The sequence below is a fragment of the Ornithorhynchus anatinus genome, chromosome 1, assembly GCF_004115215.2.
Source record: "Ornithorhynchus anatinus isolate Pmale09 chromosome 1, mOrnAna1.pri.v4, whole genome shotgun sequence".
Taxonomy (NCBI): domain Eukaryota; kingdom Metazoa; phylum Chordata; class Mammalia; order Monotremata; family Ornithorhynchidae; genus Ornithorhynchus; species Ornithorhynchus anatinus.
The window spans coordinates 107,499,705-107,526,721 of record NC_041728.1 but is presented as its reverse complement, the minus strand read 5'-3'; the positions used below and the strand labels follow the sequence as shown (position 1 = coordinate 107,526,721).

At 45.6% G+C, this 27,017-nt stretch overlaps 1 protein-coding gene across 1 annotated transcript in view; it reads right to left on the bottom strand.

The window, feature by feature from the left end:
- The window catches only part of FBXO36 (F-box protein 36), a 96,794-nt gene that overhangs the window by 23,277 nt on the left and 46,500 nt on the right, over positions 1-27,017 (bottom strand). Inside the window, exon 2 of the mRNA XM_029062000.2 lies at positions 444-552. Coding sequence (XP_028917833.1) covers positions 444-552 — 109 coding nt within the window. The remainder of the gene's footprint in view (positions 1-443; positions 553-27,017) is intronic.

Below are 27,017 nucleotides of genomic sequence, written 5' to 3'. Positions count from 1 at the left end.
CCATTGATTGATTGACTGAAGTCAACTGAAATTTGGGGTTGTTTTTCTTTCAGAGATCTGGGCTAAATCTGAGTCAGAGGACCTGGATCTAATCTTGGCTCTGCCACTTACCTGCTGTGTGACCTTGGGCAAGTCATTTAACTTCTCTGGGCTTCGATTCCCTCATCTGTAAAATGGGGAGTCAATACCTGTTCTCCCTCCTATTTAAACAAGAATCCTATATGGGAGCTGATTACCTTTATCTACTCCTATATCTACCTATATCTACCCTGTGCTTAGTACAGTGTTTGGCACACAGTACGTGCTTAACAAATATCATTATGATTATTATAATTATTATGATTGTCCAGAGTAATATGGCACCCAGCACCCCTCTGTGATCCCAGAGTTTTTTTGGCTGAGTAGAGAATCATAGTAGACACATTACCTATTCTATATCTTACCTTGTAGACTTGCATCATCCAAGAAGTCATGATGAGACTCTTTAACTTCTCCAGGATTGTTCATCTGGACCTGACTTCGAAGGGTAATCTTCCACCATCTGAAGATTATCTGTGATGGAAGGGAAGACAAAGTTGGAAAAACGCAAGTTGTGTAAGCACCGCTGGTGCCGGGTCAGGGTCATCGTTTTGAAAACGTCTCAGAGAGAAGAGGTGGTATGTTCCTGTATGTTGAGGAGAGGGTCCGTGCCAGCTTCCTCCCCTCTAAGGACCGGTGCGTTGGGCTGCCCTTGTCATCCCTGAGGGAAGCTGCTGAGCAGTTTTGGGGGGCAGCAATGGAAACAAAATAAGAAGTAACGTGGCCTAGTGGAAAGAGCTTGGGCCTTGGAGTAAAAGGACCTGGGTTCTAATCCCGGCCCCTCCACCTGACTGCTGGATGACCTTGGGCAAAGTCACTTCACTTCTCTGAGCCTCAGTTGCTTCATCTGTAAAATGGGGAGTAAGACGGTGAGCCCCATGTGGGACATTGTGTCCAACCTGATTACCTTGTAAATACCCCAGCACTTAGGATAATACCTAGCACATAGTGAGCCCTTAACAAATACCATTTAAGCAGACAAACAAAAAGCCCTTAAGAAATAAGCAAACAAACAAAAAACAAGGGGAAGGTGGTGGACCATTAGGACCTGGGAGTGTCCATAGGCTCTGCCCCTTCTCTTCCATTCACCCTCTCAGACATCTGTGACCTGGAGGCCAGTTAGGGAGTGGCTCTGTTCTCATGGAAACTGAGGGTCATTCATTTATTCATTCATTATTTATTGAGCGCTAACTGTGTGTAAAGCACTTTTCTAAGTGCTTGGGAGAGTACAATACAACAATAGACACATTCCCTGCCCACAGCAAGCTCACAGTTCTAGAGGGTCCCGCTTAGAGCCATTTCCCCAAAAAAGAAGCAGCATGGCCTAATAGCAAGAGCACGGGTTTGGGAGTCAGAGGATGTGGTTCTAATCCCGGCTATGCCACTTTTCTGCTGTATGATCTGGGGCAAGTCATTTCACTCCTCTGTGCCTCAGTTACTTCATCTGCAAAATGGGGATTAAGACTGTGAGCCCCATGTAGGACTGTGTCCAACCTGATTACCTTGTATAATAATAACGGTGGCATTTGTTAAGCGCTTACTATGTGCAAAGCACTATCCTAAGCGCTGGGGGGATACAAGGTGATCAGGTAGTCCTACGTGGGGCTCACAGTTTTAATCCCTATTTTACAGATGAGGTAACTGAGGCACAGAGAAGTTAAGCGTGGCTCGGTGGAAAGAGCACGGGCTTTGGAGTCAGGGCTCATGAGTTCGAATCCCAGCTCTGCCACTTGTTGGCTCTGTGACTGTGGGCAAGTCACTTAACTTCTCTGTGCCTCAGTTCCCTCATCTGTAAAATGGGGATTAAGACTGTGAGCCCCACGTGGGACAACCTGATTCCCCTATGTCTACCCCAGCGCTTAGAACAGTGCTTGGCACATAGTAAGTGCTTAACAAATACCAACATTATTATTATTATTAAGCGACTTGCCCAAAGTCACACAGCTGCCAAGCGGTGGAGCCGGGATTAGGACCCATGACCTCTGACTCCCAAGCCCGGGTCCATTGAGCCACGCTGCTTCTCAATGTATCGCAATCCTTCTCTTGTATCTACCCCAGTGTTTAGAACAGTGCTTGGCATATAGTAAGTGCTTAACAAATGCCATAATTATTATTAATTAAAAGACCCCTGAGAAACAACAGCCCCGGGCTGGGGGAGGCAGTTGTGCCCCTTTGACTCCCCTTCCCCTTTGGCCCAGACCTCCTCAGTGCAGCTGAAAACTCTGCCTCCCTGCCTCCCTCCCTCCTCCAATTCCCTTCTGGCCTCCGGCCTCCCTAGACAGCAGGAAAAAGCACGGTTGTCCTGACTTGGGCGAGGGGAGAGACCAGAGCAAGGCAGAACTGCGCTCCTTGGCACTCATTCATTCATTCAATCGTATTTATTGAGCGCTTACTATGTGCAGAGCACTGTACGAAGCGCTTGGATTGTACAATTCGGTAACAGATAGAGACAATCCCTGCCCAATAACGGGCTCACAGTCTAAACGGGGAAGCAGCGTAGCTCAGTAGAAAAAGCCCGGGCTTGGGAGTCGGAGGTCATGGGTTCTACTCCCAGCTCCGCCGCTTGTCAGCTGTGTGACTGTGGGCAAGTCACTTCACTTCTCTGTGCCTCAGTTCTCTCACTGTAAAATGGGGATGAAGACTGTGAGTCTCAAGTGGATAACCTGATGACCCTGTATCTCCCCCAGTGCTTAGAACAGTGCTCTGCCCATAGTAAGCACTTAACAGATACAAAAAAAAAATAATAATAAAAAAATAAACGGGGAAGACAGCAGAACAAAACAAAGCAAGTAGTCTGGGGTCAATATCATCAAGATAAATAGAATCATAGCTATATACACATCATTAACAAAATAAATAGAGTAATAAATAATATATACAAATATACACAAGTGCTGTGAGGAGGGGAAAGGGAAGAGCAGAGGGAGGGAGAAGGGGGAATGGGGAGGGGAGGAGAGGCAGAGGGAAAGGGAGAGCTCAGTCTGCAACAGCTCCGAACCACAAACGATAGCCCTCTCTTCGACGCCCTAAGGCCAAGACGTGGAGCACTGACAGAGTCAGTCGGTCAATAGTATTTATTGAGTGCTTACTGTGTGCGGTGCACTGTACTCTTGGGAGAGTAAAATCTACTAATATAACAGACACATTCTCTGCCCACAACAAGCTTACTGTCTAGAAGGGACACGGGCTACCAGGAAGGGCGGAACAACACTCTAAGAGCAGTTGCTGACTGTCAAGCGACACCAGCAGCGTACAGATCAGACAGGTAGGCACCATCAGTCATTCACTCAATCAATCAATTAGTCAGTTGAGGAAGCACTGTGGCCTACTGGAAAGAGCACGGGCCTGGGGAGTTAGATGAACTGGGTTCTAACCCCGGCTCCACTACTTACCCGCTGTGTGATTTGGGGAAAATCACTTAACTTCTTTGTGCCTCACTTCCCACATCTGGGGATTCAATACCTGTTTTCCTTCTACTTAGACTGTCAGCCCTGTGAGGGACCGGATCATCTTGTATCTACCAGAGTGTCATCTTGTATCTACCAGAGTGCTTAGAACCGTGCTTGATGCATTCATTGTAAGTGCTTAACAAATACCACAATTATCATTATTATCTTGTGCTTTTTCCATTGAGCCAAGGTGCTTCCCCACTGCTTTGACACCAGTGGTTCAAAGGGGAAAAGTATGTCATTACATGGTTACGGTTTGCACTGAGTCATCCACACTCTGTCCAGTGTTCCCTTGTCCAGTGGCTGGAAGGGAGAAGGAAGGCAGTTTGTGGTCCTCTGTTGTTAACCTTCTTACTGTGCCTCATTTTTGCCTGTCCCGCCATCGACCCCTGCCCCACATCCTACCTCTGGCCTGCAATGACCTCCCTCCTCAAATCCGCCAAACTAGCACACTTCCCCCCTTTAAAGCACTAGTGAAAGCTCACCTCCTCCAGGAGGCCTTCTGACTAAGCCCCTCTTTTCCTCTGCTCCCCCTCCCCATCGCCCCCACTTGCTCCCTCTTCTTTACCCCCTCCCTGCCCCAAAGCACTTGTGTGTATATATGTACATATTTATAATTCTAATTATTTCATTAATGATGTGTATATACCTATAATTCTATTTATTTATGTTAATGCTACTGATGCCTGTTTACTTGTTTTGATATCTGTTTCCCCCCTTCTAGACTGTGAGCCCATTGTGGGCAGGGACGGTCTTTATTTGTTGCCGAAATGTACTTTTCAAGTGCTTAGTACAGTGCTCTGAACATAGTAAGCACTTAGTAAATATGATTGAATGAATGAATGGTCATGGAATCAAGAATTATAAGACTTCAACCACAGCGGACAACACTGTGCTCTCACCCATTTGTTAAGTCCTTGGTGAGTAAAATACCTCACCACCTTTAGCAAGGACTAGCGACTAGGTGCTGTGGTAATTCCGGATCAGGGACTGGTGGTGCCTGTGGTGTTTCCCCCTCTGGATTCTAACCTCCCTGTGGGCAGGGGACTATGTCTACCTACTCAGTATATTGTTTTGTTGAACTCCCTCAAGCTCTTAGTACAGTGCTCTGAACACAGTAATCGCTCAGTAAATATGAGCGATTGAGATGGCACGCTCCTGAGTCTCACTAGGCTTTGAGATCTTCCGCTGCTACTGACCCCAGCAGAAAGTTGAGCTGTTGGTGTCTCATGATAATGCCCCAACTGCGTTACAAAGCCAGGAGTGGCTTAGTGGAAAGAGCACGGGTTTAGGAGTCAGAGGTCAGGGGATCTAATCCTGGCTCCACCACCTCTCAGCTGTGTGACTTTGGGCAAGTCAATTAACTTCTCGGTGCCTCAGTTACCTCATCTGAAAATGATTAAGACTGTGAGCCTCACGTGGGACAATCTGATTATCCTGTATCTACCCCAGCACTTAGAACAGTGCTCGGCACATAGTAAGCACTTAACAAATACCAACATTACTATTACTATTATTAGTGGAAAAAGCCTGGGCTTGGGAGTCAGAGGTTGTGAGTTCTAAGCCTGGCTCCACCACTTGCCAGGTGTGTGATTTTGGACAAGTCACTTCACTTCTCTGTGCCTCAGTTCCCTCATTTGTAAAATGGGGATTCATTCAATAGTATTTATTGAGAGCTTATGTGCAGAGCACTGTACTATTGGAATGTACAATTCGGCAACAGATAGAGACAATCCCTGCCCAATGACGGGCTTACTGTGAATCCCACGTGGGACACCCTGTTTACCTTGTGTCTACCCCAACGCTTAAAACAGTGCTTGGCACATAGTAAGTGCTTAAGAAATACCAGCATTATTATAAGAAGCAGCATGGAGAAGCAGCGTGGCTTGGAAGCCAGAGGTCATGGGTTTGAATCCCGGTTCTGCCACCTGTCAGCTGTGTGACTGTGGGCAAGTCACCTAACTTCTCTGTGCCTCAGTTACCTCATAGGAGAAGCAGCCTGGCTCAGTGGAGAGAGCACGGGCTTGGGAGTCAGAGGTCATGGGTTTGAAGCCCAGCTCTGCCACTTGTCAGGTGTGTGACTATGGGCAAGTTACTTCACTTCTCTGGGCCTCAGTTTCCTCATCTGTAAAATGGGGATTAAGACTGTGAGCCTCACGTGGGACAACCTGATTACCCTGTATCTCTCCCAGTGCTTAGAACAGTGCTCCGCACATAGTAAGCACTTAACAAATACCAACATTATTATTATAAAGCCACGCACATGCCATCCCTAGGGTCACTGATCCCAACAGCCGCTCCATTATAGACTGTGGGCCCGTTATTGGGCAGGGATGGTCTCTGTGGCCGAATTGTTCATTCATTCATTCATTCATTCATTCATTCAATAGTATTTATTGAGCGCTTACTATGTGCAGAGCACTGTACTAAGAGCTTGGAATGTACAAATCGGCAACAGATAGAGACAGTCCCTGCCCTTTGACGGGCTTACAGTCTAATCGGGGGACACAGACAGACAAGAACAAAGGCAATAAATAGAGTCAAGGGGAAGGACATCTCATTAAAACAATAGCAAATAAATAGAATCAGGGTGATGTACATCTCATTAAACAAAATAAATAGGGTGATGAAGATATATACAGTTGAGCAGACGAGTACAGGGCTGAGGGGATGGGACAGGAGGGGGGAGGAGCAGAGGGAAATGGGGGGAAAAGAGGGTTTAGCTGCTGAGAGGTGAAGGGGGGGTAGAGGGAGCAGAGGGAAAAGGGGGGAGCTCAGTCTGGGAAGGCCTCTTGGAGGAGGTGAGCTTTAAGTAGGGATTTGAAGAGGGGAAGAGCTTGTTCATTCCAAGCGCTTAGTACAGTGCTCTGCACATAGTAAGTGCTCAATAAATACGATTGAAGGAATGAATGAACTGTCAACTTGGGGATGGGGGTGGGGAAACCTGTAGCCAATCACGTGACTTTCTGGGCGTCCCCCCCCCCCATGCTCCACCTGGTTAGCGATTGGCAGGATCTGCTGCCACCTAGTGTAGGACTCGAAAAAAGCATCTCTTCACAGGGTCAGTCTGTCAATCGTATTTATTGAGAGCTTACTCATTCATTCAATAGTATTTATTGAGCGCTTACTATGTGCAGAGCACTGTACTCAGCGCTTGGAATGGACAAGTCGGCAACAGATAGAGACAATCCCTGCCCAATGATGGGCTCACAGTCTAATCGGGGGAGACAGGCAGACAAGAACAATGGCAATAAATAGAGTCAAGGGGAAGAACATCTCATAAAAACAATGGCAACTAAATAGAATCAGGGTGATGTACATCTCATTAAACAAAATAAACAAAATAAATAGGGTGATGAAGATATATACAGTTGAGCGGACGAGTACAGTGCTGAGGGGGTGGGACGGGAGAGAGGGAGGAGGAGAGGGAAAGGGGGGAGAAGAGGGTTTAGCTGCGGAGAGGTGAAGGGTGTGCAGAGCACTCAAAAGATCTCTCGGCCGACTACCATATAATAATGTTGGTATTTGTTAAGCGCTTACTATGTGAAGAGCACTGTTCTAAGAGCTGGGGGAGATACAGGGTCATCAGGTTGTCCCACGTGAGGCTCACAGTCTTAATCCCCATTGTACAGATGAGGTCGCTGAGGCCCAGAGAAGTGAAGTGACTTGCCCACAGTCACACAGCTGACAAGTGGCAGAGCCGGGAGTCGAACCCATGACCTCTGATTCCCAAGCCCGGCCTCTTTCCACTGAGCCACGCTGCTTCCCATATCACCATAAAACAGACACACTCCTTGCCCACAACGACCTCAGTCTAGCGGGTGAGACAGACATTAATATAAATCAATAAAATGACAGATAGGTACCTAAGTGCTGGGAGGGGGGATATCAATTGTTGCCGAATTGTCCATTCCAAGCGCTTAGTACAGTCTTCTGTACATAGTAAGCGCTCAATAAATACTATTGAATGGATGAATAATTGCAGTATTTGTTGAGCGCTTCCTATGTGCCAGGCACTGTACTATGAATAAAGGGAGCAATCAAGGGACACAGGCATTAACATAAATCAATAAAATGACAGATAAGTACCTGTTAGGAGGCTAGGAGGGGGGATGATAATTGTTGCTGAATTGTACATTCCAAGCGCTTACTACAGTGCTCTGCACATAGTAAGCACTCAATAACTACTATTGAATGGATGAATAATTGTGGTATTTGTTAAGCGCTTCCTATGTGGCAGTCACTGCACTAAGATGAATAAAGGGAACAGTCAAGGGAGACGGGCATTAATATAAATCAATAAAAGGACAGATAGGTACGTAAGTGTTAGGAGGCTGGGAGGGGGAATGATAACTGTTGCCGAATTGTACTTTCCAAGCGCTTAGTACAGTGGTCTGCACACAGTAAGCGCTCAATAAATACTATTGAATGGATGAATAATTGCGGTATTTGTTAAGCGCTTCCTATGTGCCAGGCACTGTACTAAGATGAATAAATGGAGCAATCAAGGTGGGGCAGAAGGGAGTGGGAGAAGAGGAAAGGAGGGCATAGTCAGGGAAGACCTCTTGGAGGAGCGGGGCCTTCAATAAGGCTTTGAAGGTGGGGAGAGTCTGTCAGGTATGAGGAGGGAGGGTGTTCCAGACCAGAGGCAGAATGTGGACGAGAGGCTGGTGGCAAGATGGACGAGATCAAGTACAGTGAGAAGGTTGGCCTTAGAGCAACAAAGTGTGCGGGCTGGGTTGTAGTAGGAGGAGAAGCAGCGTGGCTCAGTGGCAAGAGCACGGCCTTGAGAGTCAGAGGCCGTGGGTTCTAATCCCAGCTCCGCCACTTTTCAGCTGAGTGACTTCGGGCAAGTCACTTCACTTCTCTGGGCTTCAGTTACCTCATCTGGAAAGTGGGGATTAAGACTGTGAGCCTGATTACCTCATATTCCCTCCCCCCGCCCAGTGCTTAGAACAGTGCTTGGCACATAGTAAGCGCTTAACAAATGCCATTGTCATTACTATTGTTAGTAGTAGTAGTAGCAAGGTGAGGTGGTGGGGGCAAGTTGGTTGGACGATTAAACTGTGAGCCCATCATTGGGCAGGGATTGTGTCTATCTGTTGCCGAATTGTACATTCCAAATGCTTAGTACTCTGTGCTCTGCACAGAGTAAGCGCTCAATAAATAATAATGTTGGTGTTTGTTAAGCGCTTACTATGTGCAGAGCACTGTTCTAAGCGCTGGGGTAGATACAGGGTAATCAGGTTGTCCCACGTGAGGCTCACAGTTAATCCCCATTTTACAGATGAGGTAACTGAGGCACCGAGAAGTTAAGTGACTTGCCCACAGTCACACAGCTGACAAGTGGCAGAGCCGGGAGTCGAACCCATGACCTCTGACTCTGAAGCCCAGGCTCTTTCCACTGAGCCACGCTGCTTCTAATACTATTGAATGAGTGAACTTGGAACATCACAGGGGTCCTGCCCAGGAAGCAAAAGGGGCTGCCTGACCATTGGCTGAAGGGAGCCATGATGGGCCCCATATTTCCAGGAAGTACGCACTGCAGCTATAAAGCACAGTTCATAATCGAACCTGCTGCTGCTATTCCTGTGGCTTCAACTACCATATCTACGTGAGAGGAAGAAGCAGCGTGGCCTAGTGGATAGAGCATGGGCCTGGGACTTAGAAAGACCCAGGTTCTAATTCTGGCTCTTGCCACCTGTGCTCTGTGTGACGCGGGCCAGGTCACTTCACTTCTCTGTGCCTCAATCACCTCATTTGTAAAATGGGGATTAAGACATGTCCCCATGTGGGACATGGACTGTGTCCAACTCTATTAGCTGGTATCTACCCCAGTGCTTAGTACAGAACCATTCAAAAAGAAAAAAAAAAAGATGGGCTAGATGTTTTGCACAGGGCTGAGGGTAGCATGCCCAATCTGGCCATGGTGAAGGCTCCTGGGAGTATGGGTATCTACACTAGCCTGTTAGATAAAAATCCAATCATTCCAATCGCACTTACTGAGCACTTACTTGGTGCAGAACACTGCATTAAGCACTTGGAAGAGTACAAAAATAATAACGAGGGTATTTGTTAAGGGCTTACTATATGCCAAGCACGGTACTAAGTGCTGGGTTAGATACAAGATAATCAGATCCCACATCGGGCTCTCCTAAATAGAAGGAGAACGGGTATTTGATCCCCATTTTGTAAATTAGGGAACTGAGGGCACAGAGAAGTTAAGTGAGTTGCCTAACATCTTACAGCAGACAAGTGGCAGAGTCGGGATTAGAACCCAGGTCCTCTGACTCCCAGGCCCTTTCCACTAGGCCACACTGCTTCCCTATAGAATTAGAATTACTGTAGAAGAGAATAATAAATAACATAATAATAGAATAGAATTGAATTACCATAGTATCAGCAGACATGACCCCTGTCCTCAAGGAGCTTACTCTCTTATTAAATTCACATCTCTTCCAAGAGGCTTTCCCCAACTAATCCCTCAGCCTGTTGTTGAGTAGGGATTGTCTCTATCTGTTGCCTAATTGTACTTTCCAAACGCTTAGTACTGTGCTCTGCACACAGGAAGTGCTCAATAAATACGATTGAATGAATGATGAACTCCCTCCCTCTTCTGCATCACCTATCACTTGTATCTGTACCCTTTAATAATAATAATAATAGCATTTGTTAAGCATTTACTATCTGCAAAGCACTGTTCTAAGCGCTGGGGGAGATACAAGGTAATCAGTTTGTCCCACATGGGGCTCACGGTCTTAATCCCCATTTTACAGATGGGGTAACTGAGGCACAGAGAAGTTAAATAACTTGCCTAGAGTCACACAGCTGACAAGTGGTGGAGCCGGGATTAGAACCCACGACCTCTGACTTCCAAGCCCGGGTTCTTTCCACTAAGCCACTAGAGAAGCAGCGTGACTCAGTGGAAAGAGCACGGGCTTTGGAGTCAGAGGTCATGGGTTCGAATCCCGGCTCGGCCACTTGTCAGCTGTGTGACTTTGGGCAAGTCACTTAACTTCTCGGTGCCTCAGTTACCTCATCTGTAAAATGGGGATTAAGACTGTGAGCCCACATGGGACAACCTGATTCCCCTGTGTCTACCCCAGCGCTTAGAACAGTGCTCGGCACATAGTAAGCACTTAACAAATACCAACATTATTATTATTATTAAGCCATGCTGCTTCTTTTAAGCACTTGCTATTCACCCCACCCACAACGAGGTTACAGTCTAGAGCCCCCGACTAATCCTTATTTCCCCTACTCCCTCTCTTTCCACATTGCCTATGCACTTGGATCTGTACCCTTTAGGCACTTGTTAGTCACTTCCAGTCTAGAGTCAGCCGGTCAATCATATTTATTGAGCACTTACTGTGTGCAGAGCACTGAACTAAGCGCTTGGAAGAGTACAGTATTACAATATAACAGATACATTCCTTGCCCACAATGAGCTAACACTCTAGGGGAGGAAAACAAACATTAATATAAATAATTCAATTACAGATATGTACATAAGTACTCCTCTCTCAGGGTCACACCTGGAGAGTTTCCAGTCCGCTACCAGTCACGACTACAAGGTGGGAGAGTCAAGCAGAGGCCTACCCATTCCATTAATAATAATGTTGGGATTTGTTAAGCGCTTACTATGTGCCGAGCACTGTTCTAAGCGCTGGGGTAGATACAGGGTAATCAGGTTGTCCCACGTGAGGCTCACAGTCTTCATCCCCATTTTACAGATGAGGTCACTGAGGCCTAGAGAAGTGAAGTGACTTGCCCACAGTCACACAGCTGACAAGTGGCAAAGCCGGGATTCAAACTCATGAACTCTGACTCCCAAGCCCAGGCTCTTTCCACCGAGCCACGCCGCATTCCTAGCTTGGGCAGTGGCTAGCGAGTGGAAGGCAATCTGCTACGAGTCAAAACTCATCTGTTCTGGGCAGCAGCGGCATGAGAGAGAGTGGAGGGCAGAGACTCGTTTACTGTGCGGAAGGAGGCAGTGGTAAACCACTTCCATATTTTTACCAAGAAAACCCTCTGGCTCCACTAGCAGAACGACTGCAGATGAAAGTGGGGCGTTCTGGGAGAGATGTGTCTGTGGTGTCACTGTGGGTCAGACACGTCTCAACAGCGTAAGACCACAACAACAACATAAGTGCCGTGGGGCTGGGTGTGGGGGATGAATGAAGGGAGCAAATCAGGGCAACACAGAAGAGAGAGGTAGAAGAGAAAAGGAGGATTTAGTCAGGGAAGGCCTTTTGGAGTTTGGAGAAGATGTGCCTTCAATTAGGTATTGAAGTTGGGGAGAGTAATTGTCTGTCAGATTTGAGGAGGGAGGGCATTCCAGACCGGAGGGAAGACGTGGGTGGGAGATCTGTGGTGAGACAGGTGAGATCGAGGTACAGTGAGAAGATTAGCATTAGAAGAGCAAAACATCCGGGCTGGGTTGTAATAGGAGAGTAGTAAGGTGAGATGGGACGAGACCAGGTGATGGAGTGGTTTAAAGCCAATGGTGAGGAGTTTCTGTTTGTTGCGGAGGTGGATGGGCAACCACTGGAGGTTGTTGAGGAGAGGGGAAATATGGCCTGAACGTTTTTTAGAAAAATGATTCGAGCAGCAGAGTAAAGCATGGAATGGAGAGAGACGGGAGGCTGGGAGGTCTGCAAGGAGTATGATACAGTAATCAAAGCGGGATAGGATAAATGATTGGATTAAGGTGGTAGAAGTTTGGTTAGAGAGGAAAGAGCAGATTTTAGCAATGTCGTGAAGGTGGGACCAACGAGATTTGGCAACGGATTGAATATATGGCTTGAGTGAGAAAGAGGAGTCAAGGATAACGCCAAGGTTACGGGCCTGTGAGACAGGAAGGATGGTGGTGCCATCTCCAGTTAGGGGCAAGTCACGGGGAGAATGGTGTTTGGGTGGGAAGATAAGAAGTTCTGTTTTAGACATGTTAAGTTTGAGGTGATGGCAGGACATCCTAGTAGAGATGTCTGGAAGGCAGGAGGAGATGCGAAACTGCAGAGAGGGAGAGAGATCAGGACTGGAGATGGAGATTTGGGCATCATCTGCCTACAGGTGGTAGTTGAAACCATGGGAGCGAATGAGTTCTCCAAGGGAGCAGGTGTTGATGGAGAATAGAAGCAGACCGAGACCTGAAGCTTGAGGGACATCCACAATTGGGAGGTGGGAGGCAGAGGAGCCCACAAAAAGAGACTGAGAATGAGTAGCCAGAGAGATAAGAGGAGAACGGGAGAGGACAGTATCAGGAAAGCTGAGGTTGGATAATATTTCCAGGAAAAGGGGATGGTTGACTGTGTCCAAGGCAGGTGAGTGTCAAGGAAGATCAGGATGGAGTAGAGACGGTTGGATTTGGCAAGAAGGAGATCATTTGTGACCTTTGAGAGGGAGTCCCCGACTAAGAACTTATTTTCCCTCCTCCTTCCTTCTTCAGCGTTACCTATGCACTTGGATCTGTACACTTTAAAGCACTTGATAATCACCTTAACCACAATACCACAGCACGTATGTACATAGGGATAATTTCATTTTAATGCTTCTTCCCCTCTAGACTTTAAGCTTCTGGTAGGCAGAGAACATGTCTACTAACTCATTTTTTATTATACTCCCCGGTCAAGGCCTTAGTATTCATTCATTTATTCATTCATTCAATAGCATTTATTAAGCCCTTACTGTGTGCAGAGCACTGTACTAAGCACTTGGGAGAATACAATACAACAAAAAACAGTGAAAATCTCTGCCCACAAAGAGCTCACAGTCTAGAGAAGGTAGGTACTCGATTAATACCTCTGATTGATAGTGGACAGAGCATGGGCCTGAGAGTCAGAAGATCATGGGTTCTAATCCCAGCTCTGCCATTTATCTGCTGTATGATCTTGAGCAAGTCACTCCACTTCCCTGCACCTCAGTTACCTCATCTGTAAAATGGGGATAGAGACTGTGAGCCCCACATGGGACAGGGACTGTGTCCAAACCGATTTGCTTGCGTCCACCCCAGCGCTTAGCACAGTACCGGACACATAGTGAGTGCTTAACAAATGCCATTATTACTTGTATTACTGTCTGTCTGTCAGATTGTGAGCCCATCGTGGGCAGGGATTGTTTCTCTTTTTTTGCTGTATTGTATTTTCCAAGCGCTTAGCAGAGTGCTCTGCACTCAATAAATCCGATTGAATGAATAAATAATCCTGATTTATGAACTTTTGCATCTCTTTCAGAGTGTGTGCCACCCGAGGCAGTCATTAGAATTGGCAACCCCCTGCTCATTGCAAGGGTCAGTGGTATTCACTGATCCCTGGGCGAAGACATACATTCCCTACCCTCAAGGAATTTACAATATAATAAGAGAGAAAGGTAGACATAAATCACTTTCTTCGACTTGAAGCCGGAGGAAGAACAAGGATAGTACTGGTAGGGTGAAACATGCAAATTAAAATAGAAGTAGAAATGATCGATGACACATAATAATAATGTTGGTGTTTGTTAAGTGCTTACTATGTGCCAAGCACTGTTCTAAGCAGTGGGGTAGATACAAAGTAATCAGGTTGTCTCATGTAGGGCTCACAGTCTTAATCTCCATTTTACAGACGAGGTGACTGAGGCACAGAGAAGTGAAGTGACTTGTCCCAGGTCACACAGCTGACAAGTGGCGGAAGTGGGATTAGAACCCATGACCTCTGACTCCGAAGCCCGGGCTCTTTCCACTAAGCCAAACTGCTTCTACATATATACAAAAGGCTCAAGGGATGAGTATGTATACAAGTGTATGACCAGAAATGCGGGTATACCAAATCTCTACCTTTGTTTTGTTTTCTATCCCTTTCCTGATAACGCTCAGCATTCTCTTGGAATATTTTGCTGCCATAATGTTGAATGGAAAATACCAGTTATTTCCTACATCTCTTTCTTGGCTCATACTTTTCTCTGAGTACATCCTCATGTTGTTGCAATTTGGAAAATATTTCTTAGTAATAATAATTGTGTTAAGTGCTTATTATGTACCAAGCACTAGGCTAAGCACTGGGGTAGATAGAGTTCAATCAGATCAGACACGGTCTCTGCCCAAGGCGGGTCCCACAGTCTAAAGAGAAGGGAGAGGCGGTATTAATCATTCAATTGTATTTATTGAGCACTTACTGTGTGCAGAGTACTGTGCTAAGTTCATTCATTCAATCGTATTTATTGAGCTCTTACTATGTGCAGAGCGCTGGACTAAGCGATTGGAATGTACAATTCGGCAACAGATAGAGACAGTCCCTGCCCAATGACGGGCTCACAGTCTAAATGGGCTTTGTAGAGTAATACATTAGAGAAGCAGTATGGTCTAGTGGACAGAGCACAGGCCTAGGAGTCAGAAGGTCATGGTGTCTAATCCCGGCTTCGCCACTTGTCTGCTGTATGACCTTGGGCAAGTCACTATGCTTCTCCATGCCTGTTACCTCATCTGTAAAATGAGGGACGAGACTGTGAGCCCCACACGGGATGGAGCCTATGACTGGAGTTGCTTGTATCCATCCCAGTGCTTAGTACTGTGCCCGGCACATAGTAAATGCTTAGCACGTGCCATCGTTATTATTATTATTATTATTACTATTACAATATTACATCCCCATTTTACAGATGAGGAAACTGAGGCATTGATTATAATAACAATAATTATAATGATGATAATAATAATAATAATAATAGTTGTTGTATTTGTTAAGCGCTTACTCTGTGCCAGGCACTGGACTAAGCATTGGAGTGGATACAAGCAAATCGGGTTGGGCACAGTCCCTGTCCCACATGGGACTCACAGTCTTAATCCCAATATACAGATGAGGGAACTGAGGTGCAGAGAAGAGAAGTGACTTGCCCAAGGTCACCCAGCAGACAAGTGGTGGAGCCTGGGATTAGAACCCAGGTCCCTTTGACTCCCAGGCCCAGGCTCTAGCCACTAGGCCTCTTGCGGACTTTACCTTATATTCCTCACAATGAAGTTTATCTGCAATTTTTCAACCCATTCACTCACCATTCTCAGTTCACCAATCTATATCATTTATGTATATTATAAATGATTTATTTATATAAATGTCTGTCTCCCCCTCTAGAGTGTAAACTCATTGTGGGCAGGGAACGTGTCTACCAACTCTGCTGTATTGTACTTCCAAAGCACTTATACAACGCTCTGCACACAGTACACACTCAATAAATACCATTGATGATGACTGAGCACTTATTCATTCATTCATTCTTTCATTCAATCACTTTTATTGAGCGCTTACTGTGTGCAAAGCACCGAACTAAGCGCTTGGGAGAGTACAGTAGAACAAGAAACAGACACATTCCCTGTATGTAAGCAGTACTTGGGAGAGTACAATAGAGTTAGAAAAGAATATCCTTCCCTCTAGGACCTCAAGGGGAGAAGAGGAGAATGAAGTCTTCCTGAAGTTTATCCTACCTGAAAGATCTTAGTTCTATGTTTACTACTTTTTTTAAAGTCTTTGGTTTAGACTTTGACAAGGGCTTCTGAAAAATCTAAATATATTTTGTCCACTACTTCCATGCTACTTTCATGAATACTGATTCTATCAAAGCATTCCAGGAGATTGATAAGGCGTACTTTTCCCTGACGCAAACCAGATTGTCTTTCCCCACAAGTAGTGTCTTTCTAAGTATGCATTGATCCCAAACTCATTTCTAAATTTACCAGTTTTCCGAGTATGGAAGGAAGTCTCACCAGCTTAGGATTCCCAGCATCTCTGTTGGAAACCCTTCTTATAGATGAGAGATGAGTTGGCAATTCACCAGTCCATTTGCAAAGATAGTTATCCCCTCTTGCCAAGAATTCCACTAATTCCCCTCCAGATTCCTTCAAAACATTCATATAAAAACCATCCATTCTTGGTGATTCGTTTAGGAGAAGCAGCATGACATAGTGGATAGAGCACGGGCCTGGGAGTCAGAAGGTCATGGGTTCTAATTGCAGATCCACCACTTGTCTGCTGTGTGACCTTGGGCAAGTCACTTCTCTCCTCTGTGCCTCAGTTACCTCATCTGTAAAATGGAGACTAAGGCTGTGAGCCCTATGTGGGACAGGGACTGTATCTAACCTGATTTGCTTGTATCCACCCCAGTGTTTACGACAGTGCCTGACACATAGTATGCACTTTACAAATTCCATAATTATTGTTATTATCAATTTGATGATCCACTTCCTCTCACCTGTTTGCTAAAAAAAACCAAAACCAAACAATTTAAGGGTGAGAATTGCTCTAACATCATCAGTGAAGACAGAACTTCATGAGATGCAGCGTGGTGGCCTATTAGATAGAGCAAGGGCCTGGGAGTCAGAAGGACCTTTAGGTCGTAAGTTCATTGTGTGTAGAAAATGTGTCTGTTTATTGTTGTACTCTCCCAAGCGCTTAGTATGGTGCTCTGCACACAGTAAGCACTCAGTAAATATGATAGAGTGACTGGCCTGGGTTCTAATCCTGCTCTGATACTTGTCTGCTGAGTGACCTTGGGCAGGTTACTTCACTCCTCTGTGCCTCAGTTCCCTCATCTGTAAAATGGGGGTTAAGGCTGTGAGCCCCATGTGGCACAGGTACTGGGTCCAACCTGATTTGCTTGGCTCTACCCCAGCACTTAGAGCTTAGTATAGTCCCTGGCACATAGTAAATGCTTAAGAAATACTATAGAAAACACCTAAAGATTGCATTAATCTTTCAACGAGGTGGCCAAGTAGTTAAGGTGCTGGCCTACTAATCCACTGTTTTCTGCACCTGTGGGTTCAAACCCCATCCTCGTTGGCTTCATTTCAGCGCTTAGTACAGTGCGTGGCACATACTGCTTAACAAATACCATAATTGTTAATTGTCTCCTCTCTATCCCTCAATGTGCCTTCTATACCATGATCAACAAGTGATGTCACTGATTCACCAGACAGTTTTCCGCTTTGGACATTTTTGAAGAAAACTTTTATTGTTAGTTTGGACAAACTCCTCAAACTCCTTTATGGACTTTCTGATTTCCTGCTTGCTCCTGATTTTTTCCACTCTTTGATGGCTTTCCTTTTCCTTGTAGACTCACCATTTTTCCAAACAACATTCCCCATTCTCCTACTGTACTTTTTCAGCTGGCCTCAGATAGTATTTCAGATTGCAAGCTCCTCCAGGGCAGGGACTACTTTTTTCCTTCTGTTGTTCTCTCCCAAGTACACTGCTCTGCACATAGTAGGCAGAGTGGTATAGAGAAGCAGCATGGTGTAATGGGTAGAGCATGAGCCTGGGAATCAGAAGGTCATGGGTTCTAATCCCAGCTTTGCCAGTTGGCTGCTCTGTGACCTTGGGCAAGCCACTTCACTTCTCCATGCCTCAGTTACATCAATTGGAAAATGGGGATTCAGACAGTGAGTGGGACAGGGACTGTGTCCCGTCCAATTAGCTTGTATCCACCCCAGCACTTAGGACAGTACCTGGCATGTAGTAAGTGCTTAAAAAATATTATTATTCACTTGACAAACATCACTGATTGAATAGTGAATAGCTATGCAAGGTTTCTGTTTGGGGATTTTTATTTATTTTTTTTTTGTGGTATACATTATACCTGGGCCTCTCATACATTGATTTTTTAAAAAAGCTTCCGCCCTTTCAAAAAACAAATTCTTGGAAATTTTTTCCACAAGGTCTCTTTCCAGAACTTTTCCCAAAGGAGAAGATAACCGACAATTAACTATAAAAAGCAAAATGAAATGCATAAAAAAATCATTGACTGTCCCTCTGAGTTTCCACTGCTTGGGGAAGAATTAGACTGCAAATCCTGTTGTGGGACAAGGATTGTGTCTGAATGGATCATCTTGTATCTATCCCAGGACTTACTCAGTACAACACTTACTACATAATGAGTGCTTAACGAATACCACAATTATTAGTATTATTATGGTTATTTTGAAGAGCATATTGCCACTCACAGGGAGATGATCTGAAAGGATCTGTCAGCACAAAGGTAAGAATAATAATGACGACGGTATTTGTTAAGCACTTACTATCTAAGCACTAGGGGGGATACAAGGTGATCAGGTTGTCCCAGTGGGGCTCACAGTCTTAGTCTCCATTTTACAGATGAGGTAACTGAGGCACAGAGAAGTTAAGTGACTTGCCCAAAGCCACACAACTGAGAAGTGGCAGAGCCAGGATTAGAACCCATGACTTCTGACTCCCAAGTCCAGGCTCCTTCCACTGAGCCACACTGCTTCTCTAGCAGTGTCTCAATCTGTAAGTGCTGTTAGGGGATTTTCTTTTTTAATGCTTTTTAAGTGCTTACTATGTGTCAAACACTAGGGTAGAGACAAGTGAATTAGGTTGGACGCAGTCCCTGTACTGCTTGGGGCTCACAGTCTAAGTAGGAGGGAGAACAGGAGAACTGAGGAATAGAGAAGGTAAGTGATTTGACCAAGGTCATACAGCAAACATTTGGCAGAGCTACAATCAGAACCCAGGTTTTCTGATTCCCAGGTCACACTCTTTCCACTAGGCTACGCTGCTTCTCCATGGGGGTTCTCATCCCAGATCTGTCACCTGACTGCTTTGTGACCTTGAACAAGTCACTGAAACTTCTCAAAAAAAGAGAAGTTAAATGTTTTCTGTGTGCTTCAATTCCTCCTCTGTAAAATGGGGATTACATATTTGATCTCCCTCCTTAGACTGTGAGCCTCACGTGGGATAAGGACTGTGTCCTATCTGATTATTTTATATCTACCCCAGCACTTGATATGATGCTTGGCAGACAGTAGGCACTTAAACAATACCCCAGTGATTATTATTTGCATGAACAACAGCTATACTGCTAAACCCAATCCCCAATCTAAACTCTAATGTTCACCTTAATCCTAACCCTAACCAAACCCTTAGCAATTATCACAACTATAGCCCTAACACTAATCTTAACCATAAATCTAATCCAACCTTATCCCAGGTGAAATCCCAATAAACAGTCATTCATTCATTCATATTTATTGAGCGCTTACTGTGTGCACAGCACTGTACTAAGCACTTGGAAAGTACAATACAACAATTGAGACAATCCCTTCCCACAACTATCTTACAGTCTAGGACAGTGGAGACAGACATCAAAACAAGTAAACAGGCATCAGTAGAAATAAATAGAATTACAGATAAAGACATATATACATACGTGGTGTGGGGCGGGGTGTGGGAGAAGAGCAAAGGGAGCAAGGCGAGGTGATGCGGAAGGGAGGGGGAGTTGAGGAAGAGAGGCCTTAGTCTGGGAAGGCCTGATCATTAGTCTGGGAAGTCTGATCATTCGCACTGATCTTCACATCCACGTGGCCCCAATATTAGAAGGGCAGCTGCCAAGATTTAGCTTGCCTGCCCTCCTTCCGTATTAGAAGTTAACATCTTAAACCTGGCATTAATTATATCCCTAAACTCGGGTCCACTGCTGACCCAACTCTATCCCTGACCTTTCGAATAACAGCACTGCCAAAGTCTTGCAGTCACATTTGACCACTTGGCATTTTGCCTGGTTCTCTCCTTAGACACTGTTTCCTTGATGATGGAGATGATGATGACAATAAAAGTATTTGTTATGCACTTACTATGCTGCAAGCACTGTACTTGATAGTAATAATGATAATGTTGGTATTTGTTAAGTGCTTACCATGTGCCAAGCACTGTTCTAAGCACTGGGGTAGATACAAGGTAATCAGGTTGTCCCACGTGGGGCTCACAGTCTTCATCCCCATTTTACAGATGAGGTGACTGAGGCCTAGAGAAGTGACGTGACTTGCCCAAGGTCACACAGCTGACAATAATAATAATAATGTTGGTATTTGTTAAGTGCTTACTATGTGCCAAGCACTGTTCTAAGCGCTGGGGTAGATACAAGGTAATCAGGTTGTCCCACGTAGGGCTCACAGTCTTTATCCCCCTTTCACAAATGAGGTAACTGAGGCGCAGAGAAGTTAAGTGACTTGCCCAAGGTCACACAGCTGACAAGTGGCAGAACTGGGATTAGAACCCATGGCCCCGCTCCAGTCTATTCTTCTCTCCGCTGCCCGGCTCATCTTCCTGCAGAAATGGTCTGGGCATGTCACTCCCCTTCTTAAACAACTCCAGTGGTTGCCTATCAACCTCCGCTCCAAACAAAAACTCCTCACCCTAGGCTTCAAGGCTCTACATCACCTTGCCCCTTCCTACTTCTCCTCCCTTCTCTCTTTCTACCGCCCACCCCGCACGCTCCGCTCCTCTGCCGCCCACCTCCTCGCCGTCCCTCGGTCTCGCCTATCCTGTCGACCCCTGGGCCGCGTCCTCCCGCAGTCCTGGAACGCCCTCCCTCCTCACCTCCGCCAAACTGATTCTCTTCCCCTCTTCAAAACCCTACTTAAAACTCACCTCCTCCAAGAGGCCTTCCCAGACTGAGCTCCCCTTCTCCCTCTACTCCCTCTACTGCCCCCTCTTCACCTCTCCGCAGCTTAACCCTCTTTTCCCCCCATTTCCCTCTGCTCCTCTCCCTTCCCTTCCCCTCAGCACTGTACTCGTCCGCTCAACTGTATATAATTTCATTACCCTATTTATTTTGTTAATGAAATGTACATCACCTTGATTCTATTTAGTTGCCACTGTTTTTACGAGATGTTCTTCCCCTTGACTCTATTTATTGCCATTGTTCTTGTCTGTCTGTCTCCCTGGATTAGACTGTAAACCCCTCAAACAGCAGGGACTGTATCTGTTGCCAACTTGTTCATTCCAAGCGCTTAGTACAGTGCTCTGTACATAGTAAGCGCTCAATAAATACTATTGAATGAATGAATGAATGAATGAATGACCTCTGACTCCCATGCCCAGACTCTTTCCATTAAGCCACGCTGCTTCTACTTAACTGAAGTAAGCGATTGAGTAGATCGAGTAGAACAAGTAATAGTATTTAATGAACCGGTCAATGGTATTTATTGAGTACTTACTGTGTGCCAAGCACTATACTAAGCTCTAGGGAGAGTAATAGCAATAATGATAATAATAATAATAATGATAGTATTTGTTAAGCACTTACTATGTGTCAGGCATGTTCTAAGCACTGGGGTAGATGCAAGATAATCAGGTTGGACACAGTCAATGCCCCACATGGGGCTCACAGTCTTAATCCCCATTTTACAGATGAGGGAACTGAGGCACAGAGAAGTTAAATGATTTGCCCAAGGTCACAAAGCAGAGAAGTGGTGGTGGTGGGATCAGAACCCATTGCTTTAGACTCCCAGGCCTGTGCTCTAGCCACTAGATCACGCGCTCACAGTTAGTAGACATGCTCCCTGCCCACAGAGAGTTTGCAGTCTAGAGGGGAAGACAGACATTAATAAAAATACATAAACCACAGGTATGTTCATAAGTGCTTTGGGACTGAGGGTGTTTTAGGGGTACAGATCCAAGTCCGTAGATGATACATAAGGGAGAGGGAGTTGGGTTAATAGGGCAAGGCCCCTTGGAGGCACTGGGACATTAATAAGGGTTTGAAGGTGGAGAGAGTGGTGGTCTGGTCTATAGGAAGGGGGAGGAAGTTCCAGGCCAGAGGAAGGGTGTGGAATAGGGCAAGAAAAGGGGACCCAAGATAATCAGATTGGACACCGTCCCTGTCCCACATGGGGCTCACAATGCGTGGGAGGAAGAACAGGTATTGAATTGATCCATGGAGGTGATCCTCCCACCATCCACTGTGGCTGGAAACTTCCCATTGAGCTTTCCCTGCTTCTGAATGGGACAAGGAAAAAATAAAGACAGATGTGTGCTTGGATAGGTGTTAATCATGAAGGAAGCACTGAAGGAGGTGGGGCCCAAATTGTGTTTACAAAAGAGAAATGAGTGGGAGGTGAGGGGCCGGTTGGACAGCCAATTTCATTGCTTTGCAAGAGACTATTTAGAGACTCACTGTTTCAGTGCGGCTTGTGGGGTCAGACGTGAGTAGCAGGGGGAGGGCTGGGGGGTGGATTGCATCAGATCTCTGCTCCAGTATTTCCCCAATCAATCAATCAATCATATTTATTGAGCACTTATTGTGTGCCAATCACTTTGAGAGAGTGCAGTACAATAGAGTTGGTAGACACGTTCCTTGACTACAATGGTCTTACAGTCAAGATGGGAAACAAATATTAATATAAACAAATTACAGGTATATACATAAGTGCTGTGGGTTTGAGGGAGGGGTGAATAAAGGGTGCAAGTGCAAGGGCGACAAAGAAGGAAGTGGGAGAAGAGGAAATGAGGGCTTAGTTGGGGAAGCCCTCTGGAGGAGATGTGCTTTTAACAAGGCTTTGAAGGTGGGGAGTGTGATCACCTGTCAGATATGAAGAGGGAGGGTGTTCCAAACCAGAGGCAGGATGTGGGCGAGTGGTCGGTGGTGAGATAGATGAGATCAAGATACAGTGGGTAGGTTGGCAGTAGAGGAGCAAAGTGGGGGGCTGAGCCCTCAAGACCCTTCACCTCTTTATGTTACCGTCATTCATCTAAACAATGGCTCTTTTTGCACAGAGGAGATTGGGTTTGCCGAAGCGCATGCTGGACCTGGCCAGTGTGGGAGAATCAAGGTCTAAATGAACATGCCGCTCTGCTAATATTTAATAAGGTCAAACCAAAACAATTTGCTGCTCACTAGAGCTTATAGAGCAGTTAAAGAGTAATGACTAAGAAGCTGTATTTTATAGAATGAAAGGAGTTCTAGCAAGGTCAGTTTTTTCAGCTGTATTGTTTTTCATGTTACAGGATGAGGTTTGATTGTCTTTGCTCTCTTGACACCACCTTTATTTCATTAATTGTGGCTGCCCTTGGGGGTGAGACAGAGGAAAACGGGAGGGGAAATGGAGGGACTGAAGATGAAGAAACAGAAGGTCTGGACAAAAACAGCAGGGGGAAGGAAAAGTGAGGGAAGTCAGGAGGAAGGGAGAGAGGAAGGGAGAAGAAAGAGGATGAGGAAAGTAGATGGAAAAGCCACACGAGCAACATTGCCATGATGTTGGCTGGTTATCACTCGATAAATCAGTCGTACTTACTGAACGCTTACTCTTTATTCATTCATTCAATTATATTTATTGAGTGCTTACTATGTGCAGAGCACTGTACTAAGCACTTGGAATGAACAATTCGGCAACAGAGAGAGACAATCCCTGCCCAATGATGGGCTCACAGTCTAATCAGGGGAGGAGCACTCTATTGACCACCTGGGAGAGCACAGTATAACAGTGTTTACAGTGCCCACAACGAGTTTACAGTCTAGAAGGGGAGACAGGCATTAATATGAATAAAGAAACAAAGAAAGCACCTGGGAAGGTACAATAAAACAGAGTTGGTAGACAGGTTCTTTCTCTGCCCACAACGAGCTTACAGTCTGGAGGGGGAGATAGACATAAGTATAAATAAATACATTTTGGATATGCATATAATTGCTGTGGGGCTGAGGGAAGGGTGAAGCTCTGGGGTAGATACAAGTTAATCAGGTTGGATGCAGTCCCTGTCCTGCATGGGGGTCACACTCTTAATCCCCATTTTACAGGGAGAATCCAAGTACAAGGGCGAATCCCGGAATCTGTTATCAAACCCCATTGAAGGTGTCTACATCTAACCCATCAAACAACCAGCCATCCGCCCAAAAGAGAAACAGCATGCTTAGTGGGTAGAGCACAGGCCTGGGAGTCATAAGTCACTTGTCTTCTGTGTGACCTTGGGCAAATCACCTCACTTCTCTGTGCTTCAGTTACCTCATCTGAAAAATGGGGATTAAGACTGTGAGGCCCATGTGGGTCACGGACTGTGTCTAACCACATAAGACTGTGGCTATCCCAGTGCTGAGTACAGTGCCTGGCCCATAGTGAGCACTTAAATACCATAAAAAATACTTCCTACCCATCACTTCAGGTCATCTATTCTCCCCCATCCTACAGCACTTAGGTACATATCTTTAAATTACATATTATTCATTCATTCATTCATTTGTATTTATTGAACGCTTACTGTGTGCAGAGCACTGTACTAAGCACTTGGAATGTACAATTCGGCAACAGATAGAGACACTCCCTGCCCAACAACGGGCTCACAGTCTAAAATTATAAATTACTTATTCATATTAATGTCTGCCTCCCCTTCTAGGTTTTAAGCTCATTATGGGCAGGGAACCTGTCTGCCGATTCTGTTGTATTATACTCTCCCAAGCAATGCTCTGCACATAGTAAGCGCTCAATAAATATGACTGATTGATTGGTTGATTGATCTTTCCCTTCCTTCGTGCCACTCCCAACCCTGAATCATGTAAACGTGGTTTATATAAATCACAAAGGCCCCAAGGGTTTTAAGGGGGATGGGAGTTCCCTGTAACAGTGGAGTAAAAGTAGATTTCCAGCAGTGTCTGCTGCTGAGAATGTGCACGGTGAGAGTGCTCCTCAGCCTCCGGCTGCCCGCCCTGCCCCCAAGCCCACTGTTCTAAGGGAATGGCCAAAGGAAGGTAGATGGCTCAGCACAGTCCATCGCCAGTCCTGGAAAAAAATGACTCAAGTGTACATCTCAGGAACAGTGAAAAAAATCTAACCGAAACCAAATAGGAGCTTCTGGGCACTCAGTTGCTAAGTAATAATAATAATAATAATACTTGTTAACTGCTTACTCTGTGCCAAGCACTGGTCTAAGCTCTGGGCTAGATACAAGTTAATCAGGTTGGATGCAGTCCCTGTCCCACATGGGGCTCACACTCTTAATCCCCATTTTACAGATGAGGTAACTGAGGCCCAGAGAAGTTAAGTGACCTGATGACCCCACCTCTATCAGAAAGAACGAATCTTGAAGAGATGGCACAATGGCAAGCCACTTCATTTTTCTGTGCCTCAGTTACCTCATTGGTAAAATGGGGATTAAGACTGTGAGCTCAAGTGGGTTAGGGACTGTGTCCAACCTGATTACCTTGTACTGTAATCCTGGCTCTGTCACTTGTCTGCTGTGTGACCTTGGGCAAGTCAAATCACTTCTCTGGCCCTCAGTTACGACATCTGTAAAATGGGGATTGAAACCGTGAGCCCCACGTGGGACTGGGACTGTGTCCAACCTGATTTGCTCGAACCCACACCAGCGCTTAATATAGTGCCTGGCACATAGTAAGCACTTTACAAATACCATAATAATAATAATTATTATCATTATCTACCCCAGTGCTTAGAACAGAGCCTGGCACATAGTCCGTGCTTAATGAATAGAATTGAAAAAAAATCTTTCCGCCATCTCCTTAACCACCACACCTCCCCACCCTGAGGATGGCACTCTCCGAAGAATGGCTTGTCTGTTAAGATGTGGAGACTTGGCTTTCGTTCCAACACCGAATGAAGTCATGCTGCAGTCAGGGTTTCGAAAATGGCAAAACTCCCAGATCTGGTAGCAGACAGATGAGATCTACGAGCAGGGAGGAGATGAGCTGCTTAGTCACCTGTACAGACTGTTACTCAACATGCGGAACACAGAAGAGCTTCCCCAGCATTTGCAAGATGGCCACACGATCAGGCTCTTCAAGAAGCAAACGGAGACAGCTGACTGTGGAAACTCTCACAGGCCCTTGCTGCCTTCCATTTCTGGCAAGATTCTAAGCAGAATCTTCCGGGAAACAGCGTGGCCCAGTGGAAAGAGCTCGGACCTGGGAATCAGAGGACCTGGGTTCCAATCCCAGCTCCACCACTTACCTTCTGGGTGACCTTGGGGAATTCACTTAACTTCTCTGTGCCTCAGTTCCCTCATCCGCAAAATGGGGATTCAATATCTGTTCTCCCTCTTACTTAGACTGCGAGCCCCATGTGGGACCTGATTATCTTGCATCTTCCCTAGAGCTTGGTACAGTGCTTGGCGTATAGTAAACACTTAACAAATATCATCATATTATTGTTGTTATTACTATTGATATATATATATATACACCAGCAGAAGGCAATTAGCTTCATTAGTGGATGAACCTGCATAATCATGATTGCATCATCTGACCCATCATCATTATCATCATCATCATTCATCATCATCATCATAATTGCAGTACTTGTTGAGTGCTTACTATGTGCCAAGCACTGTACAAAGCCCTGGGGTGGATACGAGCAAATCAGGTTGGACACACTCCCTGTCCCAAAGGGCCTCACAGTCTCAATCCCCCTTTTACAGATGAGGTCACTGAGGCCCAGAGAAGTGAAGCGACTTGTCCAAGGTCACACAGCAGACAAGTGGCGGAGCCTGTGTCAGAAGGTCAAGAGTTCTGACCCCCAGCCCGTTTGCTTGGCATATTGTAAGTGCTTAACAAATTCTGTCTCGTCTTATGCTGTTGAGTAATCTCCGACCCATAGGGACATCATGGATACATCTGTCCCAGAACGCCCTGCTCTCCATCTGCAATCATTCCGGAAATGATCCATAGCATTTTCTAGGTAAAAATATGGAAGTGGTTTACCACTGCCTTCTTCCATGCAGTAAA